The sequence below is a fragment of the Wolffia australiana genome, chromosome 18 (assembly GCF_029677425.1).
Source record: "Wolffia australiana isolate 7733 chromosome 18, ASM2967742v1".
NCBI classification, from domain to species: Eukaryota; Viridiplantae; Streptophyta; class Magnoliopsida; order Alismatales; family Araceae; genus Wolffia; species Wolffia australiana.
Window position 1 is genome coordinate 6,514,204 of NC_135852.1, and position 15,115 is coordinate 6,529,318.

At 39.6% G+C, this 15,115-nt stretch overlaps 1 protein-coding gene across 1 annotated transcript; it reads right to left on the bottom strand.

The window, feature by feature from the left end:
* Window positions 1-11,088: 11,088 nt before the first annotated feature.
* On the bottom strand, window positions 11,089-11,643 carry LOC144715199 (uncharacterized). Its single transcript, XM_078590111.1, has one exon. It carries the CDS (start codon window positions 11,609-11,611, stop codon window positions 11,138-11,140), a length of 474 nt encoding a protein of 157 aa, XP_078446237.1. The 5' UTR covers window positions 11,612-11,643; the 3' UTR covers window positions 11,089-11,137.
* Between the last annotated feature and the right edge of the window lie 3,472 nt (window positions 11,644-15,115).

Sequence of the window (15,115 nt, forward strand, 5' to 3'; positions counted from 1 at the left end):
ACAGTATACTCAATACCCAACCGATATCTATCATCCAATATCTGATCTGGTCTAAATTTCGTCTGGATATAAAAAGATGTTTGTGTGGTATCAGACAGGCGAACAATACGTGGAGTAGCACTCATGAGATACTTGGTTAAGATGTTGCAAAGTGGGACGTGATTGATGAAGGGCAACCTTCTTCACATTTGGAGGAAAGTAGATGATCTCTCACTAAGAGTGGGAGCTTCTAACGGATTTTGATTTCCTCTTGGATTTGTTATTGTACACAACATACCACATTATATGGTCATATGAGTTAGTTGTTGGAGATGCCCTTCTCTTTTTGGTAGTGAAAACCATATGGTTGAGATCATGATGTGGGACACTTGATGTTTTCCACATCGTGGAGGCTTCCTTTATATAAGTGGGCATATTTGAAGGCTTAATCCACTTCCATATACTCAAAATTGATGACTATAATAAGCATTACCAGAAGAATGATGTCTTTTGAGCTACCATTATAATGGGTTTATTTCCTGATGATGAAATGTTTGTTGAGAGTGCATAATAAAATTTTGTGATTATATTTTCAGTCTTTTACCAGTTTCATCACTAGACATATGAGAGAAATGTGAGGCAAACACAACTTGCCCTTTCCACAAGCAGCATCGAGGGCTAGTTTCAATAAAATACTTGTGCTAGGACTCACTAATATAATGGTGTCATCACCTCTGTTGTAAGAATTTAATACCTTCTCACATACTATGAAAGATGGGAAAGGAAACTGCTTTAAAAATGTGGGATAGTGATAATACCAATTTCAGGGGTTTAATTTGTCGTTGGTAATTGAGATCATTCAATAAAATATATTTAACGGTTATTAAGAATACTTAGTTAGTGATGAGTACGGATTGTCTCCACAGGGAATGGTGATTAAGGAATTCATTTCTTATGCTAGTGATGATCAACAAGAGGATAAATGAGGACAAGATTCAAAGATATGAGCTAATGCTATTGATTAAAAACACGTAAGTTATGTGTTAATTTAACTTAATGAAAAGAGTAAGCGAATGTGCCAGACACAATGATGGACGATGGTATGAACTAGAATAGTGATGGAGGACCATCCAGTCGGTCGAGCTCTGACCCATCACCAGACACCTCTCGGAGTCGGAGCCGACGTGAAGAACCCATACTTCCACTTTCAGGTTTGAGAAGTGGCATCGTCATCTTGCTTCGTATCATGTGTCTTTATGTAATTTTATTTTTCATCGTCTTTGGATTGTCTAGAGGCCCCTTCTGCATGAGTACGGGCCTCCTGAGTGTGTTTTTATCTTAATTATATTAGTTGCCATCTTTAGGGGGAGGAAATCCACGTTGGTTTTCTTCTCCCTTGAAGAGCCTTTTTAAGGGGAAGCCCAATAGGCTTTCCCCTTAAAAGAGGGCCCAATTGGGCATCCCACCACTGCCACTCTTCCTCTATAAAGAAGGGGGTGGGTTAGAAGTGGGAAGGATGCTTGTTGTTGTTTGAAGATCCAGATCTGCTTCTTTGTGGCAGTTATATATTTGTTCTGAAGAAGAGTATCATCCTTCCTATTGTTGCACCATCATCCCCTATCGATCTTTCTTTTCCATTCCGGAGCAAGGATTTCTTGACCATTCTTATTTTGCAAGCCGGCACCAAGATTTCAGAAGCTTATCAGAAGGATACTTGCCTTCAACCAGTTGTTGCAGAATATTCCAGGTAGTCGAGAGACAAAATTGACTTCGGATCATCGCCCGCATGTCAGGTTAACTTGCAAGGTCCACGAGATTGATAAGTGCTGTCTCGTGCGACTCTTCTTTTTTCTACCATTGCATCCTATAGGAGTCAATGGTTGTGGAAAAATCTTTGTGACTGACGGAGAACTCTGGGAAGATTATGATTCTGGCCATCGAACTGTCCATCCACTGCCAGAATCGATCTGTTTGTTTACGTCCACAAGATTTTCTCGACTCCTACAGGGGTAATAAACGATTTCGGCAACCTCTCTCATCTCGAAAACCTTGTTAGTGACATCAACGTTCGTCATTCTTCCACATAAGATTGCACTAAATGGGTTGATCGAAAAACTGGCCTCGCTATCATGGTGTTTTGTTGACCGTAAGATTGTACATCGGCATCCTGCGGAAGGACTGGCTTCGCATTCTGGTTCCTCTTGATCGATTGTTGAACCAAGCATCGGTTGTGACTTTCTCTTGTTTCGAAAGTCACCGTCCTTCGGGAGACGTATCACCATGGGTGGCGGTTTACATACCAATCTCGTTTGTGTGATCATCCTGCTCACTCCTTGTGAGACACATTTTTTGCTGTGCATCAGACAAGATACTAGTTGCTCAGCTGTGAGCGTGAATCTTGAGAACCATATCATCATCCTTGACAGTGCCTATGTCAATCACAACCGCCACGCGCACTCAAACCTACGCACTCAAATCTACTGAGCTTTGGATTTCCTGCTAGACCTGTCGCGATATGCCTTAGGGTTTCCTACACCAAGCCCAGGTCACACTTCTCTCCTCTTTCATTGCAGTGCTGATTACTTCTTTCAGTGCATGTTCCTCATTGCTCGTTGCCTGAGAGAATATTATACTTAGTAAAGGATTAGCCACCATAGTCGTGTAGGAACTTTTCTTCGTCGGTACTTGATTTACTCGCTCACATCAGCGGTGTGGACACTCTTGGACGAAGATCATCCCCCACTAAGTCGTCTCTTCAAATTGATCACGTGGATCATTGGGAGTTTGATCGTGTCAAAACCTGTCACGTGTCATCAACTGATTATGCCTCATATCATCTGACTTCTGACATTTCTCGTTAATTCTTTTAAACATATACATCATTACATCGCATCGCATCGCATCGTGTTCTAGGTCCGTTCCCCTGTGGTGTAACACGTTCTGTCCGTTCCTTGTGTTCGTGTTACATTAGATAGAGATTGGACGTGGAGTGGTACGATGGAGAGGATAGAGAGAAGAGATAAGAGAGTAATATGTGAGTGAAGATACAATGATAAACCCTAATTACATTAACTATGGTGTTGGGAAAGAGACAATGTAAGGCGAAGACGATTACCTTAGATCCTTATGTTTTGCTAGGATCACGGCAATTTACGAGTGTCGGTAAGTTCCTCTCTTCTCCAATGCTTCTCCGCAAACACCCAGGATACCGAGAACACACTTGATGGATCTCAAAACTGACTATCTTTCAATCAGCCAACACAAGTAGGAAGTATGATCAAGATGAATTTCACAATGATCTAGGACTCTATTTCTAGATAAGAGGGCATGGATGCAAAGAGGAGGGGAAGACAAAGCAGTCCTGAAATTTTCAGCTCAATCGTATTTGTTGATCAAAAGCTATGGCCCTTTGAAGTTGAAGAAATCCTAGCCCTTGAAATATTCTCTCTCCTCATCATTGTCATCATTTTCCATGTCCGTTGAGAAGTCAAACCATTCTGTATTCTGCACTTTTTGAATTCCATGTTGTGATTTTTGTATTCTGTGTGGCACTTTCCATATTTCTCGCCACATGCACCTAGGAAGAAGAAAAAGACAAAAGAGAGGAAAAAGAAAAAAGAAAAAAGATTAGGAGAGTTATTTGTCAAGGCTGATGTGGTGGCACATCATCGCGCGCCATGTCATCCTCTCTCTCCTTTCTTATTATTTTCTTTTGTTTTGTTTTAAGCATGTGGACGTGAGCGCACCTCATCACCCTATGCCAACCAAATAAAAAAAACATGTTATTTATGCCAGCAATCATCGCTTCGCAAATCGCGAAGCGATGATTGCCTTGTTAATGATTGGCTGATGCCAATCATTAACTCACCTAATGATTCGCTGGTGCCAATCATCATAAAAGGCTTTGATTTGTCGTTGTTCCATGAATCAAACTGCGACATGTGGCGGCGCTAAAGAAAAATAAAATAAAAAACTAAAAATGCTTTAAAAATTCATATTAAATCAAATAAAAGCCCAAATAATACAAATAAATACAGATTTTGACTTAGAAAATTCATATCTTTCCAAATTCAATGTCTAAAAATGCCAAAAAATCATATTCTATCTCAAAATTATATTCTTTTAGAATCTATTGTCAGAAAATTCCCAAAAAATACACAAAGTGTAGAAAATTCTGAAATTCATTATACAAATAGATTTAATCATTTTAAGCTTGATAACGTGCAATTATTAGTAATTTATTGCAGATAAACATGCAATTATTAGTAATTTATTACTAATAATTATTAGTAATTATTAGTAATTATTAGTAATTATTAGTAATTTATTAGTAATTTAAATATGATCATATAAGGTACTAAAAGTGCATGTTATCAGATAGTAAAAGAATTGTTGTATATGTGAAGTTGAAAAAAATTGCAAAGAACTTTTTAGTAATTTCCACAACTTTTTTGAGCCATCAAGCTTAAAAATTTTAAATTCAAGAATGATACTTTGATTTTATTAGATTTTAATATTTTATGAAATCATATTCATGATGAAATTAATTTTATAGTAGAGAATATATATTTAGTTTTTTTGGTAATATATTCAAAGAGATATTATTTTTAATTTAATACATATTTGTAATATTTATGAATTAAAACATCCTTTATAGAAAATATTAATACCTTTTCATGATTTTTCTAGATTCTTAACTTTGTGTCGGAAATCCACCACAATAATGGTGAGAGATAAAATAGGAGTATTGAGAATGATTTAACTTTAAATAGTGATATTGTGCCATCCATAAGCAGCAATGAGCTGTAATTTTGTGCATATATTTGTCTTTCCCTCATGTTTTTCTTCATACAATTAGATATATCAATAGATCCCTTAATTTATTCAACAATAATCTCTATTCATTTCCATTCATACAATTAGCTCCCATTCTCACCAAAGCAACTTAGATTGATCTTCCCTATATTCCTCTCACTTTCTTCGTATCTAGCATTGTATCATGCCTTTCATTGCCAAGTGACTCTGATTTCTGACCATCGTGACGTCACATCATTGTGATTGGATGATAATTCATGGAATTAGAGAAATAATGGTGACTTTAAACTGATAAAAATGAGATATATAATGCATTTAATGATCAATTTTTTGGGTTATGTGCCTTCGTTCAATCATGGAAAACATGATTTTCATGACGCATAAGCATTTTATTGATTCTCAATTAATCTATATAATCAATACATCGTATGGAACTTATGGGGAACTTGTTCCACCCTTGACCTACTCCATTTTGAGATCATTCTGCTCCACACTTGTTCCACCCTTGGCCTCTAGAAGTATCCAGGCTATCATGTTGCTCTTGGATCTCCACCTCTTCTTCTTTGACTCTCCTAAAAAATCTTGAAGATCTCCTGACCATGAAGAAATTTTCCATGGTTGAGTAGGCAAGAATTAGAGTGGAGAAAAGGGAGGCCTCTCAATTCTTGCTGGCCTGGGTGTTTGAAATGAGTGCTTGAAATAAGTTTTTCTCAAAAACCCATGTAGTAAAAAATATATTCTCCAATGCCCTTATGATCTTTTTTGTGTGACCCCCTAGGCCCATGTATCATTCTATTTAATAACTTTAGTGGACCAATAAAAATTATGGCCAACCATATTAATTAAATATATCAACATATATATTAATTAAGGATCGATTTAACCCAATCGGTAGGTTAAGTTTCCAACCCCTGGGGTGCCAAGCTACACCTCGTGCTATGGAAGATATCGAGTAGTGTTTAAACTCTCTCATGGAACCTTTACTGTCATTGAAAACAGTATATGGATAACCCATCATTCACGTGAGACTCTTGAACATTTTAGGTTTAGTTGTTCGAGAACGCTAATCAAACTACTTAACCATGGTTGATTGTCCAACCCTAATCCTCCATCTGATTAGTACTGATGCGTTACATGGATCATTGGAGAACACCTTCTCCAATATCCTCATTACCTTGGCCTGGAATTTTCTGCATCGTCTTCCATCAATCTCCTCTTATACTGAGGGCAGATGATCCCCTCTTAAATAGTCAAACATCTCCGTGAGCTTCTTACTTGACCGTGAGCCATGAATTATTTGAGTCCATGATTGGAGGCTCGTAAGTCGTAGTCAAAATGTAGTCGTCCATTCATGAGATGTCCTTTGTGTCTCAGGTCAATAGATCACTTATATAACTATGACATAAATTAACTTGATTGGTATTTAGGTATAATACCATTCAGGGATTCATACACATCAATTCAATGAATTCTTTCTCTATAGAGCACCCACCATGTGTCCTAAAGGTCGCCATAGTAATGGCCATAGGATCAGCTATACTTCTCGTATAAGTAGAATCAATTAGTTCTATTATATCTGGATAATTTGATGTCCATCTTAACTATCCATTGAATAGGAATATTTAGAATACATGTTTAAAGAAAAATGATTAGTGTATTATGATCTCATCATAATTCACTATGTCTTGCACGTATTCATAGACTTCATCATAAAAACTGGAATAATAATGAACATAGTAATTTATTCGATGAATTTAAATAAACATGGTGTTGTGATTTGGCTTAACGATCACATAATATTCATCACAAGTGATTCCAATTCTGATGATTATTTTAAAACATATAGTAAGAATGTGAAGTAAATTTGATAATTCATTTCACTTTGAACATCTTATCGTTCTCAATTAATATTTATATTTCAGAATCCTAGATGACATTGAGATATTAGTTAACTTTAGTATGAAGTGCTGTAGAGAAATTGTAGATTCATCTTATTAAATACAGTATTAAAATAAGTTATCATTCACCTTATCTTTTATACATGTTGTTATCAATGTCATTATTGTTACTATTATCCTCTTAACAAACCATTATCACAGTCTCATTCCAGGGCTTTTGGTATCTGTTTTCGTCATCCAATATCCATCATAGTAATGATTTCCAAAGTTAAGATTGATTTCTCTCTCAGTTGCATAACTTGTTCTAGTAGAACTGATTTCACAAAATTTTCATTAGCACCCTAACCATCCCAATGAAGTCCATTTTCAAGGTATAGAATTCCATCTAGAAGTTTCTAGATAAAATTTCCACTTCACAAAAAGCCAAAAGATTTACCTTCATAAAAAAACTTCAAATAACAACTCTTATTTTGGCAAATCTAGCCTCAACCACAATTTTAAACCATACACCGTTAAAGATTAGGGGATAAAATTCTTTGTTCCCAAATAAACACAAACAGGAAAAATCCCAAGATAACAATGTTTGAGAACGGTTTGTGAACAGAAAAATCATCCAATAACAAACGTCTGAAGATTGCAGAATGATATGATCCACCGTAGGGTCTACGTTCGGTGAAAGGCCTGACACAGGCCAAGTATGCAAGACGCGGCCCAAATCGCCCCTTCCCCTTGATAACTAGCAAATTATAATGTTAAATTGATGTATATCACATTACATTTATGTATTTTAATGGCCGTATTTACATGTTATCATATATAAATGGATATAAATGACTTGCACTTTCATTTTATGATTGTTTCTAATTTTTAGTATTTTTTACATGGTATTTAACCTCAGTGCATTGAAGAAATATTTTTTTTCAGGGCATAAAATACTTGGCCAGAGGTTGGTAAGGGTTTTACTATTTCTTTATAATTTTTTCCATATTTTTTATAATTTTCTGACCTTTATTTAGCCAAGAAATGATTTTTAGAATTTAAAGAATTTATTTTTTATTTATTTGGTACTTTAAAAGGTATTTATATATGTGAAATCACTTGGCATTCTCGTCATTTGCCCAAAATTTGGGCAAATGAGTGGATGCATTAAGAAAAAAGAAAAGAGCATTATTACCGCACTATGGCATCGCAATACGCGATGCCATAATGAGCAAATGATTACGTGAAAAGGAGCAACGTGGCGGTCGACGAGGTAAAAGGAATTATTTGTTTTTTTCATTTTTTGAGGTAACTTTTTCTTGCAAACAGTTGGATTTTTCAATAGAGGTCAGGAAGAAGGGGGAAATCACTTTTTGAATCTCTCCCAAAGGATTTGGCTAGTAAGGACACAAGAGTTGCTTTGGAAGTCAACAGATCCTGGTTCATCATTGAAAGTTGTAAGTTTCTAATTTGCCTTTTGAAATTATTCTTGGAAGATTCTAAAATGCCATGGCATGGACAAAATATACATGCCCTTGAAGTTCATTTGAAATGAAATTAGCATTGCATTTTGATTTTGATTTAAGATCTGATTTTTAATCCTTAGTTCTTGATTGTTTTTCATCCAATTTGGCATCTTAAATCTTTAGATTAGGGTCAAATTTCACCTTTAATCCATTTCCCCCCAAATTCTTCTAATTTCTCTCTCTAGATTAATTCATCCACTTTCTCTCTCTAGATTTCAAAATTGATTGTTCAAAAATTCAATTCAATATATAAAAAACCTAAATCCAAAATTTTGTCCATCTTCAAGTCTAATTTCAAAAATCCCTTTCTTGATTATTAATTCCCAATTTTTAATAGATAAAAATTGTCTTAAAAAATTATCTTAATTAGGAAATTAGTAATCCGAATTTATCTGATATTATAATCAAAATTATCCTATATTGAGTGTCTTGATCGAAAACATTAAGATCAAAATTAAGTTTCTACATAATTTTTGATTGATTATAAACAGAATTAAACATAATTGAGGTCTATTCAGTGCAAAAATTAGTTCATTCTTGAATTAATTGATTTGAAATAGGAAAAAAATTATTGCTTAGTGCCTCCTAGTGGTTCGACTCCTTGCTTAATCTATACGTAGTATTTAGTGATTAAGCCCGGAGTTGGAGCAGTGCTAATGCAGCACCAATGGCCTGTGGCCTTCTTCAGTCAAGCACTCCCTCCCACCGCTTGCGCTTGCTCCGCCTACGAGCGGGAGCTCATGACCATCATGCCACTATTTGGTTTTCCAGCCTTTCATCATTCACACAGATCAACAAAGCATCAAGCACCTCTTAAAGCAATGTGAGGTACAAGGAGACTACAAAAGATGGCTTTCCAAGCTCTTGGGCTACTAGTTCTCCATTCAGTACAAAGCCGGCCGGGCAAATGTGGCGATGCATGCTCTCTCCCGCCTACCACAAGATGATGCTCTTGCTCTTGGGGCCATCTTGTGGTCCCCCTGGGGGACCTTCCAGCGATACGTGGGGAAGTGTTCGAGGACCCCAAGCTTTCAGCCATCGTCCATGACATCAACTCACACCAAGCACCCCCACTTCACTTCACCATCTCTAATGATACATTACTCTGTAATGGCAGGGTGGTGCTCCCCAAGTCTTCCACCTTTATTCTGCTCATCCTCACAGACTTCCATGCCACTGCGGTGGGAGGATATGGGGGATTCCTCAAAACTTATAAGTGCATCTTGCGACAGTTATTTTGGCTGGGCATGAAGCACGACATCAAAAACTTTGTCAATGGCTGTAACATTTGCCAATAGAACAAGGCATCCCACTTCGCTCCAGCTGGACTTCTACAACGTCTTCCCACCCCGACACGTCACAGGGAAGACATTTTGATGGATTTTGTCGAAGGTCTCCCCAATTCCAATGGCCTCGACACTATCTTGGTGGCGGTGGATCACCTCAGCAAGTACGTGCACTTCTTGGGCCTTCGCCACCCCTTCGCTGTCAAGGAGGTGGCCGAAAAATTCACCCGAGAGGTCATCAAGCTACACGAGACCCCTACCACCATCATTTCTGATCTCAGCGACATCTTCATAAGTGGCTTCTAACGGGAGTTACATGCCCTCTAGGGCACCCATCTCCACCACAGCTCCGCCTACGACCCGGATATAGAGGGGCAGACTGAGTTGGTCAACTGCCGTCTTGAAACTTACATCTGCTTTTTTGCAAGAGATCAACTGCACCGCTGGAGTCATTGGTTACATTGGGCAGAATTCAGCTACAACACTTTGCACCACTCGTCTATCAACATGACTCCTTTTGTGGCAGTTTACGGAAGACTTCCTCCTACCCTCCTCCGCAACGGGTCGTCACCATCCCCCCTCGATGATGTTAATCACCTCCTACGTGACCGGGACGCCCACTTGGACCTCCTTCGCCAACACTTGGACTGTGCAAAAACTATGAAGAAAACCCAACCTGACAAGCACCGCTGCCCTATGGAATACCAGGTTGGCTATCTCGTCTACCTCAAGCGTTGGCCCTACCGCCTCCAATTTCTGGCCAAGTGGCCCTTCAAGAGGCTCTCTCCCCGCTACTTCAGGCCCTACCCCATCATCAAGCGCCTCAGGTTGGTCACCTACCGACTTGACCTCTTGGGGGATGCCCGAATCCATCCAGTCTTCCATGTGTCCCAGCTCAAGGGGGCTGCTCCCAACAATATGCCTCCCCAGTCGCTTCCTCCTATTCTCACCAAAGGTCGCACGTGGCATTTCGTTCCCTCCAAGATTACTGTCTTCCATCCTTCCGCGATAGGCTACAATGTGCTCACCCACTGGGAGGGGCTAAGGGACTCGGAAGCCTCATGGGAACTGCCCTCTCCCCTTCATGATCAGTTTCCCTCTTTCCAGCTTGAGGACAAGCTAGTCAAGATAGGGGGGAGTATTGATATGATCCAGTGGAGAGTCTACATTCGGCGGAAGGCCCGACATGGGCCCAGTTTGCAAGACGCGACCCAAATCGCCCCTACTTACAGGGGCCCTCAGCGGGCCAACAGGCAGGCATTCACATAATCGACACGCTCTCCCTCCGGTCGAGCCTGCAGCTACTCCACAATCATTCCCGTTTTTCTCCTCTCTACCCTGGGAACCTCCTCTCCTATCCTCTACCTCCTGCTCTGTTGTCGACACAGGAAACACCCTTTTATCATTGATACGTCCCGACCCAGGAACAAATCACAGAAACACGAATGATACGAGTCTAGGAACACATTTGTAAGGTTTTCCATCCAAACTTGATAAACACGAACACAAACGACTATTTCCGGCTATTTGCTCCCCACAGAAAGATAAACTTCCCATGCCAATATGACACCATGCAATAAATACAGCAGGACATCACCTCACAGCTTAAATCAAGCCAATTATAACTTTGTTTATCCCAAGAAATGAAGCTCGGTCAGAACATGGAGGTGGGGGAGAGGGGGGCGCCGTCGAGCTGGTAAAGCCCCAGCGACGGGCCGACGAATCGGAAGACGATCCATCCGCCAATCAGAATGAAGATGGAGGCGTAGGCGAACTTGTTCAGCCAATACAGAGCCCCCTTCTCGCCCACGTAGAGCTCCACCGCCTTCTCGCCCAACGTCATCTCCTCCCACGACTTCGCCGGCGCCGGGCGCGGCGGCGCCGCCGCAGCGCCGCCGTCCTCCTTCCTCTTCCTCGCCTGCTTCTTCGAAATGTTGCGGTAGCGGATCTGCGGCGGCGCCGCCTTCTCCTCCGCCGCGCCGCCGGCTTCCTCGGCCGGCGGGCTTTCGCCGGAGGCCGCGCCGGGGCGGCGGAGCGCCGCCGATCGCCGGCGGGCTCCGCCGGGGAAGCGCCGCCCTCGATCTGGTGGCGAGAAGATGGACGGTCTCGGCGGGAGTAGCAGCTCCATCTCCTCCCCCTTCTCTCTCTCTTGCCTTTGTTGGCCTTCGTCTTATCCTCAGCTCGCCTCCTCCAAATTACCATTTTGTCCATCTTGTGTTTTAAGCATATATATCAGGGTCGCGGAGGGGACGGTTTTTTCGTCCGCAGACGAAAAAATCGTCCCGTCCGAGTCATGGACGAATTCCGGAACGAAAATTCGCAGGAGAGATGGCCGGATGGGACGGTTTTCGTCCCATAGGACGAAGACCCGGATGGTGGACGGAAGAAAGCTGGACGAATTATGAATTAATTTTTTTGATAAAATTCCCAAAAAATTATATGGCTTTTCGAGAAAATGTAGAAAATTCAATATTTAATCTCTCATTAATTGGGAATAAAATTTATTTTTATACATGTTGTTATCATCTTATTACAGTAATTAATTGCGATAAATGAGTACTTTAACATATAACTAGGGTAAAATCTGATTTTCATATCCCATTTATCCTTTGATAAATTTCCTGAAAAATTCAATAGAGTTTTACACAATAGGAAGTTGCAGTTAAAATTCATTATTTAAATTCCAGAAAAATGTAGATATTTCATTATTTAATCCCCAAGTTTGTTAATCTTAGAAATAGTGTTTGAAGAAGTCATTTCCAATTTAGAAATGTGGGTATTCCATCATGGAATTTCCATGCATAAATATGTCACATGGTATGCATAATTGAACATATATTTCAAATACTCTTATCTCCATCTTAAATTGAAATGGCTAAATATGTTGTCATAGAAAATTGCAGATATTTCTTACGGCCACCCTTTGAAATGTCCATTGAAGTTAAAAGGAAACCGCACGGACTAAAATGTAAAAATTGTTTTCCATAGTAGGGCTAGATGTGGCGTTCATCCATCACATCAAAGGTGAACGAGAAAGCAAGCAGCGTTTTTTCAGAATCTGAGACAGAATAATGATGTTGACTTCATGCAGCCGTCCATCCAGCTCGCTCAAAATCACCTTCACTATGGTGTAGAATGGTGGTGTTGAAACCAGATCAACGAAATAAGAAAACAAACTAAAATTGTTAATTCAAACAGGAATTCGAATATGATCAATGGGTAACAAAGATACTATTGATGCAAATTGCTACCGATGGAAAATGATTGACTAGCTTTTTTTAGAAATGTCTCATCCTATTACTGAACGTAAAGGACAACCTTAAAAGTTCGATTCCGAAAACATAAAGGTCAAAGATTGATTCAGATATCCAATCATCTTGTCAAAAATCTAATGGAATGCACAGTGCTTCTAAAATGAATAGACACCATTGCACCTTTTGTCTGCACAAAACAATATTAGCTTCAAATTCATTATTGAGGAAATTGTTTCAGTTGTAAAGATAGTATATCCTAAGTGTCATTTGATTATTTTCTTGATCAAAGTTGGCAAAGCTCAAGCTTAGATTCAATGAAGATTTAATTCATCAGGAAGATTTGATTGATGAATCAGTCGAGGACTTCAGAAGTGGCTCATTATCTATATAAAAAAATCAAAGGATATCCAATTCGCTGAGCATAAATCTTCTGAAGTTGCAGGAAAGACTCATCCAAAATTCCTGATTAACTACTTCTCTATGTATATTAGATTGGAATTCATTTGGCAAAGCCAAGTTCTAGAATCTATGGAGATCAGAAATGAAATGTCCAGGTAATGAAAGAGAAATTCGAAATTACACATCAGAAATATCTACTATAATTTTTCCGAAAAGAAATAGGAGTTCCAGAATTTCATTTGGGAGACAGACATTTCACAAATGATTGCCACATAAAGATTAAAAATCCAAGAAAAAAAAATTCAAAATTTGTGAAATGAAGATCAGGTACATTTACGAAATTGCATTTCAAGAACAGATATTGAAAATTTCAGATCAGAAACATAAATTCGAGAAATGCAGAACAATGAGAAATTTAAATTGCAGTTCCGTGAGTAATTTCTAGATCATTTAAATTCACCAACGAGGAAAGGTGAACAAAAACAGCAAGAATGGGGTACTAGCACGACTTACAATAAACATTAGAATGTAGCAGCAACGTAAACCCATCCACTGCCTTCCTGTTTTTTCCCCTTACTCTGTTACATGGAAAGGAGAGAGTTAAGAAAAAGAAGCATGCTCACGCAAAGGTCAGAAAACAATATAACATAACGCACCAGCACATGAGCTGTTGGCATTGACAAAGTCATCATCAGAGTCATACGAGTGATGGTCTATGCGACGGAACCATGCACGAAGTATCATCAACATCTCAATGCTCTCTGCATGTAGGCGTGATCTTCGATATGTGGTGATGCCTCGGCCAACTGAAAAAAGCCTCTCCATCAATGTACTGTTTGGTCTTATGGTAAGAAATGGGCACACAATTTTTGTCAAGTTCGGAAAGTATTGTGTTCCGACCTCCTTCCACCAGCTCAGTGGATTATCTTCCTCCTCGCTGCATGGGATGTTTAGATACTTGTCGAGCTCTTGTCTGGGCGTTAAGCATGGTTGCTGACTCTTGCACTGACGCGTATATTGCCACTTGGAGGATACATACGGTTGTGGACAGCGTCTTTCAGATGGTTCGCCATGCTCTGAGTCACATTCAGTTGCTTTTGTATTAGACAACAGTCTAAAAGAACTTCAAGAGAAGAAAGCACGTCTTGGCGATATGACAGATGCACAATGTCCATTTTGGAGAATGGATCCAATGTCGCTGCCATCGCGACTATATGATTGCCCCAAGGTATCGTTGCAAATTGCATCAACTTGTTTTGCATAGCACTACACGCCAAGCGCAACGCATCCCTCCGTGCAGCATCCAAGGCTACCCCATCACTATACATATCCTGCTCAAGTTGAGTCTTTAGCTTGGCGAACAATAATGTTACCTCAGTGATTGGTAATTTCTTCGCTAAACACACACAGTCAGAACCCTTGCATAGTGGGCTGAGGATGCGTAGATATTCATCAATCAACTCCCAATCCTCCTGACATAGGGCATAATCCTTAGTCGACGTCAAAAGGAACCTAATGGCCACATCGTCTGACACCTCTCTCTTGGCAAGAGCGCGCTCTAACATAATGAAAGTGGGAGTTCGAGCGCATTGGGCAGTCAACCTTTATCTTGGTCGAGTTCGGGAGCTCAAAAATTTTGCACATGTCAACATATTTCTCCATTCGTTGCGTGGATCCCTGAATAGCATTGATGATGGCTCTCACATATGAAACGACTAGTCCCAATGGTACAACTGTCGTAGTATTTTTGTCGACTTGTGATTCAGTCGGTTCATTCGTGTCAAACATTGTATCTGTGTGAAAATCTTGGACGTGTAGCGTATTACTCCCTGGTGCCTCAGGATTACGAATGATTTTCAATCCGGCTTGAACTACGAGGTTGAGTAGATGGGTAATGCATGGTACGTGTTGGTCCATAGTGAATTGCGGGTTTACGGTCTTCAGTTAATCTATAGTAGAGGCCAGCATTGTTTTGTTGT

Excerpts from the sequence above, each read along its gene's own strand:
- LOC144715199 (XM_078590111.1), bottom strand. The coding sequence starts at position 11,611 with ATGGAGCTGCTACTCCCGCCGAGACCGTCCATCTTCTCGCCACCAGAT.